The 18,144-nt window shown below is 48.6% G+C and overlaps 1 protein-coding gene across 1 annotated transcript in view; it reads right to left on the reverse strand.

Annotated features, from left to right (window-relative positions):
* The window catches only part of SNAPC4 (small nuclear RNA activating complex polypeptide 4), a 60,358-nt gene extending 44,739 nt beyond the window's left edge, over positions 1-15,619 (reverse strand). Inside the window, exons 1-10 of the mRNA XM_069748134.1 lie at positions 15,421-15,619; positions 14,395-14,429; positions 14,136-14,267; positions 13,918-14,043; positions 12,925-13,003; positions 11,221-11,302; positions 10,591-10,695; positions 9,050-9,122; positions 8,500-8,664; positions 7,665-7,812 (exon numbers count right to left, since the gene is read on the reverse strand). Coding sequence (XP_069604235.1) covers positions 7,665-7,812; positions 8,500-8,664; positions 9,050-9,122; positions 10,591-10,695; positions 11,221-11,302; positions 12,925-13,003; positions 13,918-14,043; positions 14,136-14,267; positions 14,395-14,429; positions 15,421-15,565 — 1,090 coding nt within the window. The 5' untranslated portion in view covers positions 15,566-15,619. The remainder of the gene's footprint in view (positions 1-7,664; positions 7,813-8,499; positions 8,665-9,049; positions 9,123-10,590; positions 10,696-11,220; positions 11,303-12,924; positions 13,004-13,917; positions 14,044-14,135; positions 14,268-14,394; positions 14,430-15,420) is intronic.
* Positions 15,620-18,144: the final 2,525 nt, after the last annotated feature.

Below are 18,144 nucleotides of genomic sequence, written 5' to 3' on the forward strand. Positions count from 1 at the left end.
TCTACCTCCAACACTAACCCCAACACACCCCTAACCCTAATCCCAACTGTAGCCATAACCCTAATCACAACCCTAACCGCAACACACCCCTAACCCTAATCCCAACTGTAGCCATAACCCTAATCACAACCCTAACCGCAACACACCCCTAACCCTAATCCCAACTGTAGCCATAACCCTAATCACAACCCTAACCACAACCCACCCCTAACCCTAACCACAACCCTAATTCCAACCCTAACCCTAAGGCTATGTGCCCACGTTGCGGATTCGTGTGAGATTTTTCAGCATCATTTTTGAAAAATCCGCGGGTAAAAGGCACTGCGTTTTACCTGCGGATTTACCGTGGATTTCCAGTGTTTTTTGTGCAGATTTCACCTGCGGATTCCTATTGAGGAACAGGTGTAAAACGCTGCGGAATCCGCACAAAGAATTGATATGCTGCGGAAAATACAACGCAGCGTTTCCGCGTGGTATTTTCCGCACCATGGGCACAGCGGATTTGGTTTTCCATAGATGGTACATTCCATACATGGTACTGTAAACCTGATGGAACACTGCTGCGAATCTGCAGCGGCCAATCCGCTGCGGATCCGCAGCCAAATCCGCACCGTGTGCACATAGCCTAGTTCTAAAGGTATGTGCACACGCTGCGGAAAACGCTGCGGATCCGCAGCAGTTTCCCATGAGTTTACAGTTCAATGTAAACCTATGGAAAACAAAAATCGCAGTACACATGCTGCAGAAAAACTGCACGGAAACACAGCGGTTTACATTCCGCAGCATGTGGCTTCTTTCTGCGGATTCCACAGCGGTTTTACAAATGCTCCAATAGAAAATCGCAGTTGTAAAACTGCAGTGAAATGTGCAGAAAAACCGCGGTAAATCTGCCATAAATCCGCAGTGGTTTAGCACTGCGGATTTATCAAATCCGCAGCGGAAAAATCCGCAGAGGACCAGAATACGTGTGCACATACCGAAACCTAACCCTAACCCTAATTCTTACCCCAACCTTAGTGGAAGAAAATAAAAAAAATCTTTATATTATTATTGTCCCTACCTATGGGGTGACAAAGGGGGGTGTCATTCAATATTTTTTTTATTTTGATCACTGCGATAGGTTTTATCGCAGTGCTCAAAATGCACTTGAAACGAATCTGCCGGCCGATTCGGCGGGCGCACTGCGCATGCGCCCTCCATTTTGGAAGATGGCGGCGCCCAGGAAAGAAGACGGACGGACCACGGGAGGCTCGGTAAGTATGATGGGGTGACATCTCAAAGGATGGGGGGAGGAGGCAGGGAGTGTGCAAATACCTAATAGCTTGAGGTTCTTACTACAGGCAGACGTTTTGAGTGACAGTTTGGAGGGAGGACAATTCAAAAAAATGGGTTCACAGGGGTGCACTATCAAATTAATTCACAGAGTATGGGAAAAAGTCAAACTCATTAGGGAAGTGAGTGGGTTCACCAGATTCTCGCCTATTTGGGACAACATTTATCTACCGGAATTTAGGCAGAGGGAGGGTTTTCACTTTTGGTCTGCAGCAGGTATTAAACGGCTGGGGCAGCTGATAAGTCAGGGCAGACTTAAAACATTTGAGGAGTTGCAGGAAGAATTTCAGTTGCCACAGTCTGAATTGTTCCAGTATAATCGTATCTCTCATGCTTATCAGGCACAGAATAAAAGGGGAGCCATAGTGGTACAGATTGATCTCATGATCGACTATATCCTTAAGAATAGCTGCACGAAGGGGGCGATTTCAGAAATATATGGGTTTCTACTTTTTTCTTTCCTGGAAAAATATCCCATCCGAGCCAAAGGGAAATGGGAAGCTGAATTGGGAATAATTGACAATGATAGATGGGAGTCAGTCCTAGAATATGTGCCCAAGATATCAATGAGTGAACCTGGCAGGCTATCACAGTTATTCGTAATCCATAGGGCCTATAGAACTCCTGACAGGTTGTTCAAGGCTGGGCTTAGGCAGAACTCGGAATGCCCTCGGTGCTCACAATCCCAGGCGGGGATATTGCATATGATGTGGCAGTGCCCTAGACTGTCCTCCTTCTGGATAGTTGTTTTAAATCGTATTGAACTGGTGTATGGATGTTCTGTCCCTAGGGTTCCACTGACTTGCATATTGGGATATGTGGAGGAAATTGTTATGGACAACATGTTTAAAATAGCTATTGCACGATTGTTATTCATTGCTAGGAAATTGATCGCCAAATTTTGGATTAGAGAGGAACCTCCAACAAGAAGAGACTTTCTTAAGCAAGCGGAGCATATACTTACTTTGGAGAAAAGTATCTACACCAAAAGGAATAAGCTGGACATCTTCCACAAGCTGTGGCAACCGTGGATGGACTTGAATTAAGATGATAAATGAGAATATAGGGAACCTAGTATTCAATGGAAATATAACGGATGTTTATTCAAATGTTTGTATGATGATGGGAAGTGGCTCTGGCTGAGGTCTCAGGGGTGGGGCGGGGTGGGTGGGCTCTGGGTCGGGGGGAAAAAGTTATCTGTAAATGTTTAATGAAACATTGCCATGAGAAATATTCTGATTGTTTATTCTTTGCGGATAATAAAAATCTATCTGATAAAAAAAAAGTATGATGGGGTGGGGGGGGGGAGCACGGGGTGGTGGATCGGAGCATGGGGGGGGGGGAAATCGGAGCACGGGGGGTGGGGTGCACTGGAGCATCGGGGGGTGGATCGGACTGCAGGGGGGGTGGTTGGAGCACGGGGGGGGGGTGATTGGAGCACGGGGGTGAGCGGACAAGAGCTCGGGGGTGAGCGGACAGGAGGACGGAGGGGAGCGGAGCAGTGTAAAGGACTGATCGGTGGCTTGGGGGGGCGATCGGTGGGGTGGGCTGGGGGCACATCAGTGTTTCCAGCCATGGCCGATGATATTGCAGCATCGGCCATGGCTGGATTGTAATATTTCACCAGTTATAATAGGTGAAATATTACAAATCGCTCTGATTGGCAGTTTCACTTTCAACAGCCTCTTCTGATCTTCAGCCACGGCTCCAGCGCAGGCGTACTTTGCTCTGCCCTGTTGGGCAGACAAAGTACTGCAGTGCGCAGGCGCCGGACCTCTGACCTTTCCGGCGCCTGCGCACTGCAGTACTATCATCTGCCCTCAACAGGGCAGAGCAAAGTACGCCTGCGGCGGAGCTGCGGCGTGAAGACCAGAAGAGGACGTCTTGTAATGAAGATGGGAGGCGCCACAGCGGACCGGAGACGCCCGTTTGACCTGACCAGCAGCGGGACCGCCCTTGGGTGAGCATTACAGAATGCTGTAGATAAGCCCCTGATGCCGGTGGGCTTACCTCACCCGCGATTTTCGGGGTGACAGGTTCCCTTTAATTCTAATTTTTTTAACAGGGATATGGTGCCCACATTGCTATATACTGCATGACCTGTGTTATCAGGGCCGCCATCAGGGCATTACAGCCGTGACTGGCGTATGGGGCCCGGTGAGCAGAGGGGGCCCGCATCGGGCCCCTTCTTACCTGCTCACCGGGCCCCTACCGGCAGCCGCAGGCTGAACCGGGCCCTTAGCGGCGGCCGGTGCTACAGCTGCTTAACGCTATTGATGTGCGGGCCCAGGGCAGTAAAGCTGGACACAGGGGGGGCAGAAAGCTGGACACAGGGGGGGGCAGTAAAGCTGGACACAGGGGGGGCAGAAAGCTGGACACAGGGGGGGGGCAGAAAGCTGGACACAGGGGGGGGCAGAAAGCTGGACACAGGGGGGGGGGCAGAAAGCTGGACACAGGGGGGGGGGGGGGCAGAAAGCTGGACACAGGGGGGGCAGAAGGCTGGACACAGGGGGGGCAGTAAAGCTGGACACAGGGGGGGCAGAAAGCTGGACATAGGGGGGGCAGAAAGCTGGACACGGGGGGGGCAGAAAGCTGGACACAAGGGGGGGCAGAAAGCTGGACACAGGGGGGGCAGAAAGCTGGACACAGGGGGGGGGCAGAAAGCTGGACACAGGGGGGGGCAGAAAGCTGGACACAGGGGGAGGCAATAAAGCTGGACACGGGGGGGCAGAAAGCTGGACACAGGGGGGGGCAGAAAGCTGGACACAGGGGGGGGCAGAAAGCTGGACACAGGGGGGAGGGCAGAAAGCTGGACACAGGGGGGAGGGCAGAAAGCTGGACACAGGGGGGGCAGAAAGCTGGACACAGGGGGGGCAGAAAGCTGGACACAGGGGGGGCAGAAAGCTGGACACAGGGGGGGCAGAAAGCTGGACACAGGGGGGGCAGAAAGCTGGACACAGGGGGGGCAGAAAGCTGGACACAGGGGGGGCAGAAAGCTGGACACGGGGGGGCAGAAAGCTGGACACGGGGGGGCAGAAAGCTGGACACGGGGGGGCAGAAAGCTGGACACAGGGGGGGCAGAAAGCTGGACACGGGGGGGCAGAAAGCTGGACACAGGGGGGGGCAGAGAGCTGGACACAGGGGGGGGCAGAGAGCTGGACACGGGGGCAGAAAGCTTGACACGGGGGGGGGGCAGAAAGCTGGACACGGGGGGGGCAGAAAGCTGGACACGGGGGGCAGAAAGCTGGACACAGGGGGGGCAGAAAGCTGGACACAGGGGGGGCAGAAAGCTGGACACAGGGGGGGCAGAAAGCTGGACACAGGGGGGGCAGCAGAAAGCTGGACACAGGGGGGGCAGAAAGCTGGACACAGGGGGGGGCAGAGTGCTGGACACAGATGGGGCAGAGTGCTGGACACAGATGGGGCAGAGTGCTGGACACAGATGGGGCAGGATTGGACACAGATGGGGCAGAGTGCTGGACACAGATGGGGCAGGATTGGACACAGATGGGGCAGAGTGCTGGACACAGATGGGGCAGAATTGGACACAGATGGGGCAGAGTGCTGGACACAGATGGGGCAGAGTGCTGGACACAGATGGGGCAGAGTGCTGGACACAGATGAGGCAGGATTGGAAACAGATGGTGCAGAGTGCTGGACACAGATGGGGCAGGATTGGACACAGACGGGGCAGAGTGCTGGACACAGATGGGGCAGAGTGCTGGACACAGATGGGTCAGAGTGCTGGACACAGATGGGTCAGAGTGCTGGACAGAGATGGGTCAGAGTGCTGGACAGAGATGGGTCAGAGTGCTGGACAGAGATGGGTCAGAGTGCTGGACAGAGATGGGTCAGAGTGCTGGACAGAGATGGGTCAGAGTGCTGGACAGAGATGGGGCAGAGTGCTGGACAGAGATGGGGCAGAGTGCTGGACAGAGATGGGGCAGGATTGGACACAGATGGGGCAGAGTGCTGGACACAGATGGGGCAGGATTGGACACAGATGGGGCAGAGTGCTGGACACAGATGGGGCAGAGTGCTGAACACAGATGGGGCAGAGTGCTGGACACAGATGGGGCAGAGTGCTGGACACAGATGGGGCAGAGTGCTGGACACAGATGGGGCAGAGTGCTGGACACAGATGGGGCAGAGTGCTGGACACAGATGGGGCAGGATTGGAAACAGATGGGACAGAATGGAGACAGATGGGGCAGGATGGATACGATGGAGACAGATGGGGCAGGATGGGGAGATCATATGGGGCAGAATGGATAATAATAATAATAATAATAATCTTTATTTATATAGCGCCAACATATTCCGCAGCGCTTACTAATGAGGGCAGGATGGGAGAACATATGGCTGGAGCCTGGAATGAGACACACGGGGGCTAGGATGGCGAATATTACCATAGGGGCTAATTAAGGGATATTATTATTGCAGTGATGTATTTATTTTATTTTTTGAGTATACTGTTTTAAATGGGGGGGCGGTCCTGTTACTGTGTAGAGTGATACTATGTTGCCTTCTTCATGTGGTGTAATGTAGAAGTTGGGAAAATTAAGTAATGTGTTCTACAAGCGGAACTCGAGATAACTGTGTTATTTCCTGCAGAGACGAGTCCTGGCTGGATGAAGTGATGGCGGTCTGTGCTGGATGAAAGATGAAGGACTTCACCTAGAGACGTCACTGGTGAGTCAGTGTTACCTATACACTGACACTATACACTATATACTATATACAGAGGTCCTGTGTACAATGTCACCAGTGATCATTGTATTACCTATACATTATATACAGAGCTCCTGTGTGTAATGTCACCGGTGATCACTGTATTACCTGTACACAGACACTGCTTACTAATTACAGATCTCCTGTGCATAATGGCACTGATGGTGATAGTATTGTGGGTTTTTTTTTATTACTGATCAGTATTGTAGTATTCAGTCATTGGTGGTAATATGCGGTCTGGTCATGGTGTAGCGGTATTTGTTCCTTGTATTTTATATTATTCGATCACTGTGGTGGTAATATGTCATCTGGTCATAGTGCTGTGGTATTTGTTCCTTGTATGTAGTATTATAGGTCATTTTAAAAATTGAAAAATAAATAAAAATATACCTAAATTGTATTGCATATTTTAACAAATATTTAATAGGTTACAGCAGAGTAGGGCCTGGCCAAAAGTGTCTACCGTGTTATGGTGGCGGCTTAAAAAATCTTTTGGCCAAAACAAAAGCTGCCGGCTATATGTGTGATCTGGTGATGGGAACTGTCAATGTGTGATAGGTGAGAAGTGGAGATTTTCCAAGAGAGAGCGGTGGGACTGTGGACAGTTCGTGGGGTGGAGCCTGGAGGCGGGGCTGGGGTGGAGCCTGGGCGGAGTTTCAAGGGGGCCCCGAAAATTTTGCCAGTATGGGGCCCCAAAATTTCTAGTGGCAGCCCTGTGTGTTATATACTACGTTGCTCTGCTATATACTACGTGGGCTGTGTAATATACTACATGGCTGTGCAATATACTATGTGGGCTGTGTAATATACTACGAGGTTGTGTAATATACTACGTGGCTGTGTAATATACTACATGGGCTGTGGTATATACTACGTGGGCTGTGTAATATACTACGTGGCTGTGCTATATACTACGTGGCTGTGTAATATACTGCGTGGGCTGTGCTACATAGTACGTGGGCGGTGCAATAAACTACATGGCTGTGTTATACTACGTGGCTGTGCAATCTACTACGTGGCTGTGCTATATACTACGTGGGCTGTGCAATATACTACGTGGCTGTGCTATATACTATGTGGCTGTGCTATATACTACGTGGGCTGTGCTATATACTACGTGGGCTGTGTTATGCTACGTAAGGTGTTATATGCTACATGGCTGTGCTATATACTACATGGCCGGCCGCGAACAATCAGCGACAGGCGCACTCCGCCCGCGAATTGGCACGGGATTTGAACCACGCTTCGCTAATTGGTCGCGCCCGGCCGAATCCTGTGTATTCATTGTATTATTCTAAAATCTTCATAAACTACATAAATATTCTAGAATACCCAATGCATTAGGATTGGCCACCATCTAGTTGTATATAAGCATGCCAGATCCTGCTCCCTCAGAGAGTCAGGAATCCCCCATAGATATTAGACGGACAGCTTGTTCCATGCTGATAAAAACCAGCATTATGATATTCTGAGGCCATACTACCACACCATTGAATATGCATGTTTGGAATATCCGATAACCTGGAACCCTGGAGGATGCCGGATTACTGCAGTTCACGTGGCCACATATATATGCATATATAAAGGAGTAAAACACTCACTCTTGTGATAAGGGATGTGCATTCCCACCCTCATCCTCTGCACCAGGTGCGTCAGCATCTCATCTTCTTCCTTAATGAACTCTTTCCTTTTGAAATCTTTATTGTTGAGCTGGAACTGCTGGAGACACTGGAAGCCCGTTCTCCCTGTCTGCAAGGAGTTACACATGAGGCATCACTAAAACAAAACTTGTAGTCTATGTAACTTTACAGGAGTTATCACTACCGCACCAGGAGGTGAAGGGGAAGGGCTCTGATAACGTCACATCTGCGCGACCTACCGTGACAAATGGACAATCGCCAGGTATACACACACACACACCAGTGGGGTCCGGTATTGCAATATAAGCTTAGTTCACGTACTACGGGGCTTCCTCACATTTCTGGGAACGCAGGCACCTACTGTAGATGTTGGACTCGGGCACCTACTGTAGATTTTGGACTCGGGCACCTACTGTAGATGTTGGACTCGGGCACCTACTGTAGATGTTGGACTCGGGCACCTACTGTAGATGTTGCACTCGGGCACCTACTGTAGATGTTGCACTCGGGCACCTACTGTAGATGTTGCACTCGGGCACCTACTGTAGATGTTGCACTCGGGCACCTACTGTAGATGTTGCACTCGGGCACCTACTGTAGTTGTTGGACTCGGGTACCTACTGTAGATGTTGGACTCGGGCACCTACTGTAGTTGTTGGACTCGGGCACCTACTGTAGATGTTGCACTCGGGCACCTACTGTAGATGTTGGACTCGGGCACCTACTGTAGATGTTGCACTCGGGCACCTACTGTAGATGTTGGACTCATACGCGGATGTGAAGGTAACACACTCACCCCGAGCTCCTCGGCTATTTCTTCCCAGTGGACAAAGTTGTGTTCTTGTGCAATTTCTTGTAACTTTTTTGTTTCCTCTTCTCCCCAGTCCGCCTTGTTGATGTGTGGGTGCAGATCGTTCTGCCATATCTTACTAAGCCTATCCGCACTGTGGACGCCTTCAAACTGAGAACAGACACGTTATAATGTCAGATCATCACTATTGCGGAGCGGTAATCGCTCGCCCCCACACAAGTGACTGGAGCTCCATGTGCCCCAATTATCAGACGGAGAGGTTTATTCTCCTGGATTACACATATGTCCAACAGAACAAAACAGTTCGGTGTGATCCATCACAAGCAGGAATACAAGGTATTCCCAGAGGCATATTCCCACCCGGCACTGATGAACCCCCCTTCACAGTAGGTCTGCCCCCCTATCAGCCTGTTACATGTATCCCCACAGGCAGGCGACTCTGACATATACACGTCTTCCTGTGACACAGGCATATAATAGGGTTTGCCGAATACTAAGATGGCCATCTAAGGACAGAAGCTGCAGGCTCGCTTACATTGACGTTAGAAATCTTCTCCCAGTCGTGATCGTCGGTTCTCTTCCCCAACAGCGCTTCCTCTGGAAGTTGGCTGAAAAAAAAGAAAAAGATAACTTTTTTTTATTAAATAGGAATATGAGATGTGATTACATAAAAAACAAAAAAAATATCAAAAAGGATTTTGGAATCCATGTCTATGTCGCCAATACAGCACCATGTAAGGAATTTGCAATGTTTGATACTTCCTATCAATTAAGATCCGGATTTGTACGGCCGCTCTGGGAACTCTGCACACCTGACTCAGAGCCGGAAAAACACTGAACACAAAACTTTTTGAGGATTTTAAGTCAGAAACAGCGCCCCTCCTGCCCATAGGCTGTGTTCAGAAATGCAGCTCAAAAAGCAAAGTTGTGACTAAGTACAAAAGCTATATGGAAAAAGGAATGTGCCCCCCGCATCCCACCTAAGCCTCTAATCCATATTGTGCACCTGAAGGAGCTTTTCTCACCTCCCCTCCTACATCCACAGACATAATATGGAGTCGCCCCTCTGCAGATATAACGGCTCCTGCTCTTCTGCCAAGGAGTCTGTGCAAATTGTTGCCCTTCATCCAGAAGATCATTTGTGGGGTCAGACCCTGATGTTGGGGGAGGCCGGGGTCACAATCTCTGCTCTTGGATGGGGCTGAGGTCCGGGCTCTGTGCGGCCGCTCATGTTCTTCCACAAAACTCCCCTCCATGTCTGTCATGGGGGACAGAAAAGGGTCTTCCCCAAACTATTACCACAAAGCTGGAAGCTACAAGTGTCCACAATGTCTTGTGCTGAAAAATTAAGATTTCCCATGACTGGAACAAAGGGGCCGAGTTCGACCCCTGATAACAAGCCCATAGCAGTAATCTCCTCCACCATCTGTACAGCGTACACCAAACCCAGGCTCCTCCATCAGACACAGATAGAGAAGTGTGATCCATCACTGCACAGAGCACGGCTCTTCCAGAGTCCAGTGGTGGCGGCTTTACACCACTCCATCCGATGCTCAGCATTGTGCTTGGTGATCTAAGGCTGCATGAAGCTCCTGGCGGGGGCGCAGTGTTTGTGTTGATGTTATACCAGAGGAGATTTGAACTCACAGGTGATGGGGGAGATTTAGGTGAAAGAAATGTCATGAATGGACTTGTTACAGGACCGCGCTGGCATCAGTGAGCTCCGCACCACCAGCCATTCAGTCATGTTAGTAAAGGCAGATAACATGGCGGGGGGGCGGAGGTTATACAGCGGGGATGAGGGACCAGATGTTATACAGTGGTGGTAATGGGGCCAAATAAAAACCAAATGTAATAACTAATACTTTTTTCCATATTGTGCAGTTCCCTTGGAGCAGCCCCAAGTGGATAGTTGTATAATGACAAGCCACTCTGCGTTCTGACAGCCATAACGTGTATATTTTTTACATCTATGTTCCTTGGTTTTTTGCTGGATGAGTTGTAGAACTTTGTATAAAATCGAAACAAATGTAGAGTTGAGCGACTCTAAAAATATTAGCAAAATAAGTAACGTACTTGACAGCACTGATCTCCTGCTCCACCTCTCGCATCTGCTTTCTAATCATTGTTTTGTCCGTGTCACATTTTGCGGTGTCATGCTTGTGCTGCAGATATTCCAGCCTAAAAGGAGAGTTACATAAAGTAATAAAACATGCCGTAAAAAGGAGTTGGATTCCCAAATCCTCAATCCTTCCGCTAACCAGAATCCAATCAGAATGGTCATAAACGTACATTATGATAAATGGGATTGGGGACGATACCGGTCAGTGCGTGAAGAAAAGAAAAAGCATTTATCGCTTACATAAAATCCACAGGAAAGGTGACGACTGTCTGATCAATGGATGAAGCACTCGGACCCCCAACGATCAACATGAAGTGTTTGGATTGGAAAGGTGGTGAGCAAGTGCGAGCGCCACTCCGACAGATTGTGAATGGACAGTGGTCGCACATGCTCATTACCCTTCCAAACATACAGGCAGCTTTGGAACCGTTCTTGTGAATAGAGAGGGTCCCAGGGGTCGGACCCCCCATTAGTCATACATCTAGTAGTGATCCAAGTTTTTTTATGGGAGAGCTCCCTTTACTTGGACAGGCAACGTGGGTCTGAAATTCCCACACTGGATTAGTAGATCTGAAGGAACTTACTTGGACAATTTGGGCTGAAGGATCTTTTGTAAACCGTCACTCAAAACTGCTTTTCTTAACTCGCCAGGATCTGTACTCCTCCCTGTACGGTGGGCAAAATATTAGATTAGGGTCCTGCATTAAACACAGAAATCTTTCTGGCATCACTCTTTCAGTTGGTGCGATACTCAACTTTCAGAAAGAACAGAACACAAGGCGCCACATTGCGGAAAATAAAGAAATGTTGAGACAGTTGCCAACCGAGCGCAATGAAGAATAGATGGGCCACATAGTATACATCAGAATATGATGTGTGTTATATATATATATATATATATATATATATATACTCTTGAAATGATCCCTTCATCTCCCACCTTCTGTCTCCCTTGTAAAGAAGGTGGGAGACAGGGGTCGTCAAAGTTTGTGGAAAGTCCATCTTGCTCCCAGCAGTGGAATGGGGAGTCAGCCTAGTCCGAGCAAGGGGGTCGCAGGTGCAGGCAGACCCTCTTGACCACAAACACCTCCTAAACCATTCAGGGACTTGTATCCTGAGTAGTCCTCAGGCACCCCAGAGCACTTCTGAACCCCAGGCTCTCAAACTAGTCCAATGGTTTCAATCTAGGGGTGACCTGATGGAATGACAATAGGAGCCACCCTATGCACACCCCAAATTTCCTACTCAGTGTGCATTAGTACATTTGCCGCCACAATCTGCAGGCCGAGCCAAACCTGCCGATAAGAACAGATACTACAACTGATGTTAGCCAAAAGGCCGAGAAGCAACAGAGCATTACTGTTATGACCTGGTGGTTAGGAGCACCCGACCTGACAGTTAAACTCATACAGGACGAGCTCTGGGATGTGGGAGCTCTGCTGACCGCAAGCCCTAATCCTATCGCACACACTAAAAATAGCCGTGGAGCGCTCCTGACGCTCCCTAGGCGCCTCGTCACAGCCTCAGAGCTAGCTAGCCCTAGAGATAGAAAATAAAGCCTACCTTGCCTCAGAGAAATTCCCCAAAGGAATAGGCAGCCCCCCACATATAATGACTGTGAGTAAAGATGAAAGTCACAAACGCAGAAATGAAATAGGTTTCAGCAAAGGGAGGCCAGACTTACTAAACAGACAGAGGATAGGAAAGGAATCTTTGCGGTCAGCACAAAAACCTACAAAAGACCACGCAGAGTGTGCAAAAGGGTCCTCCGCACCGACTCACGGTGCAGGGTGCCACTCTGCATCCCAGAGCTTCCAGCTAGCAAGACAAAATCAGGATAACCAGCTGGACAAAGAAATAATGAGCAAAAATAACAATAAGGAACTTAGCTTCTGCAGGAGAAGACAGGTCACCAGGCAGATCCAGGAGCGAACTGAACCAATGCTAAAACATTGACAGCTGGCATGGAGTAACGATCTGAGTGGAGTTAAATAGAGAAGCCAACCAAAGGATAAACCATGTCACCTGTGTAAGGAACCTCAGAAGCAGCAGCTTCACTCATAGCCACCAGAGGGAGCCCATAGACAGAACTCGCCGAAGTACCATTCACGACCACAGGAGGGAGTTCGACAACAGAATTCACAATACATTACGTGGAAACCACAGAAATGAATGGCTGACCATGTAATCCATGAGGACCATAGCCTGTGGCCTCTAGGATGGAGGAAAACTGGAATCAGACTCCCCCAGGTTTGTATATTTCCATATACTGGATACGGACAACTTACATTGTCTACTGGTTAATTGTTTAAAGGTTTTCACAATATGAGAAGATCGCTCTATCATCTCCATATTAGCTGGAGGCCCCTGCAAAAAAAAAGAAGGAATTCTCAATATTTTTACCATATTCTCTAGATTCTGACCTTTAGTTTCACAGTGATGGGAACTCGAGATCTGTTTAAAGGAGCCCTCTGGGGAAGGGACAAACAGTGAACCTGAAGAGGGCAAGCATGACACAGAACTGGCTCTGGTGTTCCTTAACGGCGATGTCCACTACTAGGAAAACCCTTCTTAATGTAAATGTTTGGCCCCGATAAAATAAAAAAGTCTATACTCCCCTCCCGTGCTGGCGCCGTTCCCGCGGTGTCGGCACTTGCTCTCCTCGGGGCTGTGAAGCGGTGTTGTGACATGTGACCCCGACGCCCAATCAGAGGTGGCAGCACTGTCTCCGCCTTCTGTCGAATTGAACATGAAGAGGAAATCCGGGCTGCAGCTGATCTCTGACTTCCTCTTCATGTTCGATTTGTCCGAAGGCGGAGACAGTGACGCCAGCTCTGATTGGGCACTAGGGTCATGTGTCACAACACCACACAGGAGCCCCGGGACCACTAGTGTCGACACCGCGGGAACGGTGCTAACAAGGGAGGTGAGTACAGGCATTTTTATTTTAATCGGGGCCAAGCGTGGGGTATGAGGAGTTGTCCAAGTAGTGGACAATTTCTTTAACTCTTTGTGTCATGCTTTGTTTGGTCGACTACATGAGGACGTGAATATTTATATATAGAAAAAAAAATTTGAATAATAAAAAGCTAAAATAAAAAAAAAAAAAAAGATAAAAGGTCAGATTAAGCGAAATATAAAAAAATAATAAACTGAACGACCAGAATTGTTGTTCTTTATTCGCCCTGCTTCCCCCCAGGAAAAAGAGTACAAAGCGATCAAAAAGTTCGATGTGTCCCAAAATTGCTGGAAATTATTTTTAAAAACGCAAAATCCCTTACCACTCCGGTGACTTTATCTTTAAAGTACGGCTTGTAGAAATGGCCAATGGACAGATTCGAAGGGTAAGGTTTTGTGCTTCCGGCCTGCGTAGTTTTCCGACCTGCAAGTTCCCAGAGCAATTCTTCCTAAAAAAAATATGAGACTGGTGAAAGTGACCATCCCCAACCCGCAGAACTACAGGGAGGTGGGATGCAAGTGTCCTCCCCGTCCCCTGTACCTGCTGCACTTTATTCTGGGAGATGAGAAGTTCCACCTCCTGGAGCTTCTCCTGTAACACTGCCTGATACACCAGGTTCATCTGCAGACACATCTCCGCTCTGTGACCGCCATCTTCCAGGACCAACTCATCCTGAAATTACAGAAAAGATTCCAAAAATGCCTAAATCATCATTAACAAGTATAGCAAAAAAAAACGAAACGTGCAAGCGAAGTTTCACTTGCTGATCGGATAGCTCAGGTCCAAAATGGAAACTTACTGCTTCATAGTCGTCATCCAAAGTGTCAGAATATTCTATAAAAAAAGAAAACAAAAGGTTGGATCACTTTAAAACGCACCATCATTGATGCCCTGGACACATGCCACAGGATTGCCCACTAATGAAGGCCCCCTATGTCTGCCATGTTAGCCCACCTATACAGGAGACTGGCGATTATACAACAGAAGGCAAGACCAGTGTATTATATGGGAGATCAAGAGATCGCAGGTTCAGGTTCCCTAAGGGGACTGCTAAAAAAATAAATAAAAAAAAAATGGAATATAGACCCTCCCCCAAATATAGGTATAAAAAAAAGAAAAAATACAAATATTGAAGAGAAAGAAAAAAAGATCAAATACATTCGGTATTCGCCGCATGCGTAATTGTCTGATCTGACAAAATAAGAAAATAATTTAGACCAGACAGCGAATGTTAAAATATCAAAATGATAGAATCGCTCTTTTTAATCACTTTGCATTCAAAAAAAAAAAAAAAGGTATATAAGAAAAACATCAAAAAAGTTGTACGGACCCCAAAATTTATTATTACAAAAACTACGGCTTGTACTGCAAATAACAGCAATGATAAATTGTTATTGACCAAAAAAAGAAAAAAAAAAACAGTTATAGCTCTCAGAATATGGCGGCTGAAGATAATTATTATTTTTTATATATTTTTACTTTTAAATTAGCATAACAAAAAAAAAAATCAAAAACCTCATCAAAATTTGGAATAATTATATAACAGATAACAAAAAAGCTAGTATTTCGCAAAAAAGTCATGAAGGTGAAATAAAACGTCTTTTGTGATTGTTACATCAAATAAAAATGAATAAAAAAAAAATAAAACTTAAATCCGCAATAAATGATTAGACGATTATATTTCTATACAAATACGGCGATGAACAGAGGAATTTGGCAAAATTTCGGCATTGGTATACAGTTTCTTTTAGTTTCGGTGTCAAGTTGGTATTTTATATACAATGTACACACATAAGGGAGACTAAAAAGTACACGAGCCGCCTACCGTCGTCGGAGTCGTCGTCACTGCTGCTGCTGCCGGACACGATCACATCGATGGATGAAACGTCCGGACCCAAACTTCTCTCCAGGGCTTCGATCTCCCTCTGGATCTGGTCTCTGGCTGCATCCAAGTCTCCGGCCCCGGCCATGGTGCTGAGCTCAGCGAGCTGCAGGCTTCCTGCACAGCTCCTCTCCTCTCCTGGCACACTGAAAGGGAAGCAGAGATGCACTCTGGGTAATCGTATGCAAATCGCAGGAAACAAAACCAGAGCTCTTGGCAGTGTGCGGCCGGAGGAGGGGCGGCCTGCCATCTGCATTCATTAGCATGAATTACCCACAATGCACTGCCTGGCTGTCTCACTCTGCAGCAGGGAAGCTCCAAGAAGAAGCTGATGAGGAGTCTAAACCAAGAAATGCTGCAAAGAAGATATATATATATATATATATATATATATATATATATATATATATATATATATAGGGAAGTCACAAGCCCCAGCACTGTGTGACCCAGTCCTAATATTCTTCATATAATCTGCATATATTGGGTGCAGTCATGTGACTGTCTCTCCGCTGGACGCCGCAGTCCCAAACACAATGAATGGAGCGGAGGTGGGCAGAGCTCCCCCATTCCCATACACAATGAATGGAGCGGAGGTGGGCAGAGATCCCCCACTCCAGCAGTCCCATACACAATGAATGGAGCAGAGGTGGGCAGAGATCCCCCATTCCAGCAGTCCCATACACAATGAATGGAGCGGAGGTGGGCAGAGATCCCTCATTCCCAGCAGTCCCATACACAATGAATGGAGCGGAGGTGGGCAGAGATCCCCCATTCCCAGCAGTCCCATACACAATGAATTGAGCAGAGGTGGGCAGAGATCCCCCATTCCCAGCAGTCCCATACACAATGAATGGAGCGGAGGTGGGCAGAGATCCCCCATTCCCAGCAGTCCCATATGCAATGAATGGAGCAGGTGGGCAGAGATCCCCCATTCCCAGCAGTCCCATACACAATGAAGGGAGCGGAGGTGGGCAGAGATCCCCTATTCCCAGCAGTCCCATACACAATGAATGGAGCAGTTGGGCAGAGATCCCCCATTCCCAGCAGTCCCATACACAATGAATGGAGCAGGTGGGCAGAGATCCCCCATTCCCAGCAGTCCCATACGCAATGAATGGAGCAGGTGGGCAGAGATCCCCCATTCCCAGCAGTCCCATACGCAATGAATGGAGCAGGTGGGGAGAGATCCCCCATTCCCAGCAGTCCCATACGCAATGAATGGAGCAGGTGGGCAGAGATTCCCCATTCCTAGCAATCCCATACACAATGAATGGAGCAGGTGGGCAGAGATCCCCCATTCCCAGCAGTCCCATACACAATGAATGGAGCAGGTGGGCAGAGATCCCCATTCCCAGCAGTCCCACAGACAGAGGTCGAGCGTGTGCTGCATTGCTCCATTAAACACCCCCATACTCCAGGAGTCAGTAAACGCCGACTTCTTGTTGGTAAGGTGCAGAACTGTAGCAAACCCTCAGCTGTGACAAGTACCAGCTTTGTACAGGTCTTATGGATGGTAACAAGAATATTTCTTCTCGCTGACAGTAGAGACCCTGGAGATGACGAGGAAGTGAAACATGAGGAATAGTAGAACGGTGCAAAACTTGTAATGAACGACATGTCTATGAGCCCATTGTTGTGTCCATCCGCTCACCATCAAACAACACCCCCTATAGGCTAATAACAGCGCACCCCAAAAACAGTGTACCCAAATGTATGGCTCAAACACAGCACACCCCAATACTGCAAGACACTGATCTGTGTGCGGTGTACCCCAATACTGCCAGACGCCGATCTGTGTGTGGTGTACCCCAATACTGCCAGACGCCAATCTGTGTGCGGTGTACCCCAATACTGCCGGACGCCGATCTGTGTGCGGTGTACCCCAATACTGCCAGACGCCGATCTGTGTGCGGTGCACCCCAATACTGCAAGACACTGATCTGTCTGCGGTGTACCCCAATACTGCCAGATGCTGATCTGTATGCGGTGCACCCCAATACTGCCAGACGCCGATCTGTGTGTGGTGTACCCCAATACTGCCAGACGCTGATCTGTGTGTGGTGCACCCCAATACTGCAAGACACTGATCTGTCTGCGGTGTACCCCAATACTGCCAGATGCTGATCTGTATGCGGTGCACCCCAATACTGCCAGACGCCGATCTGTGTGTGGTGTACCCCAATACTGCCAGACGCTGATCTGTGTGCGGTGCACCCCAATACTGCAAGACACTGATCTGTCTGCGGTGTACCCCAATACTGCCAGATGCTGATCTGTCTGCGGTGCACCCCAATACTGCCAGACGCCGATCTGTGTGTGGTGCACCCCAATACTGCAAGACACTGATCTGTCTGCGGTGTACCCCAATACTGCCAGACGCTGATCAGTGTGCGGTGTACCCCAATACTGCCAGACGCTGATCTGTGTGCGGTGTACCCCAATACTGCCAGACGCTGATCTGTGTGCGGTGTACCCCAATACTGCCAGACGCTGATCTGTGTGCGGTGTACCCCAATACTGCCAGACGCTGATCTGTGTGCGGTGTACCCCAATACTGCCAGACGCTGATCTGTGTAGTGTACCCCAATACTGCCAGACGCCGATCTGTGTGTGGTGTACCCCAATACTGCCAGACGCTGATCAGTGTAGTGTACCCCAATACTG

The sequence above is a fragment of the Ranitomeya imitator genome, chromosome 2, assembly GCF_032444005.1.
Source record: "Ranitomeya imitator isolate aRanImi1 chromosome 2, aRanImi1.pri, whole genome shotgun sequence".
NCBI lineage: Eukaryota > Metazoa > Chordata > Amphibia > Anura > Dendrobatidae > Ranitomeya > Ranitomeya imitator.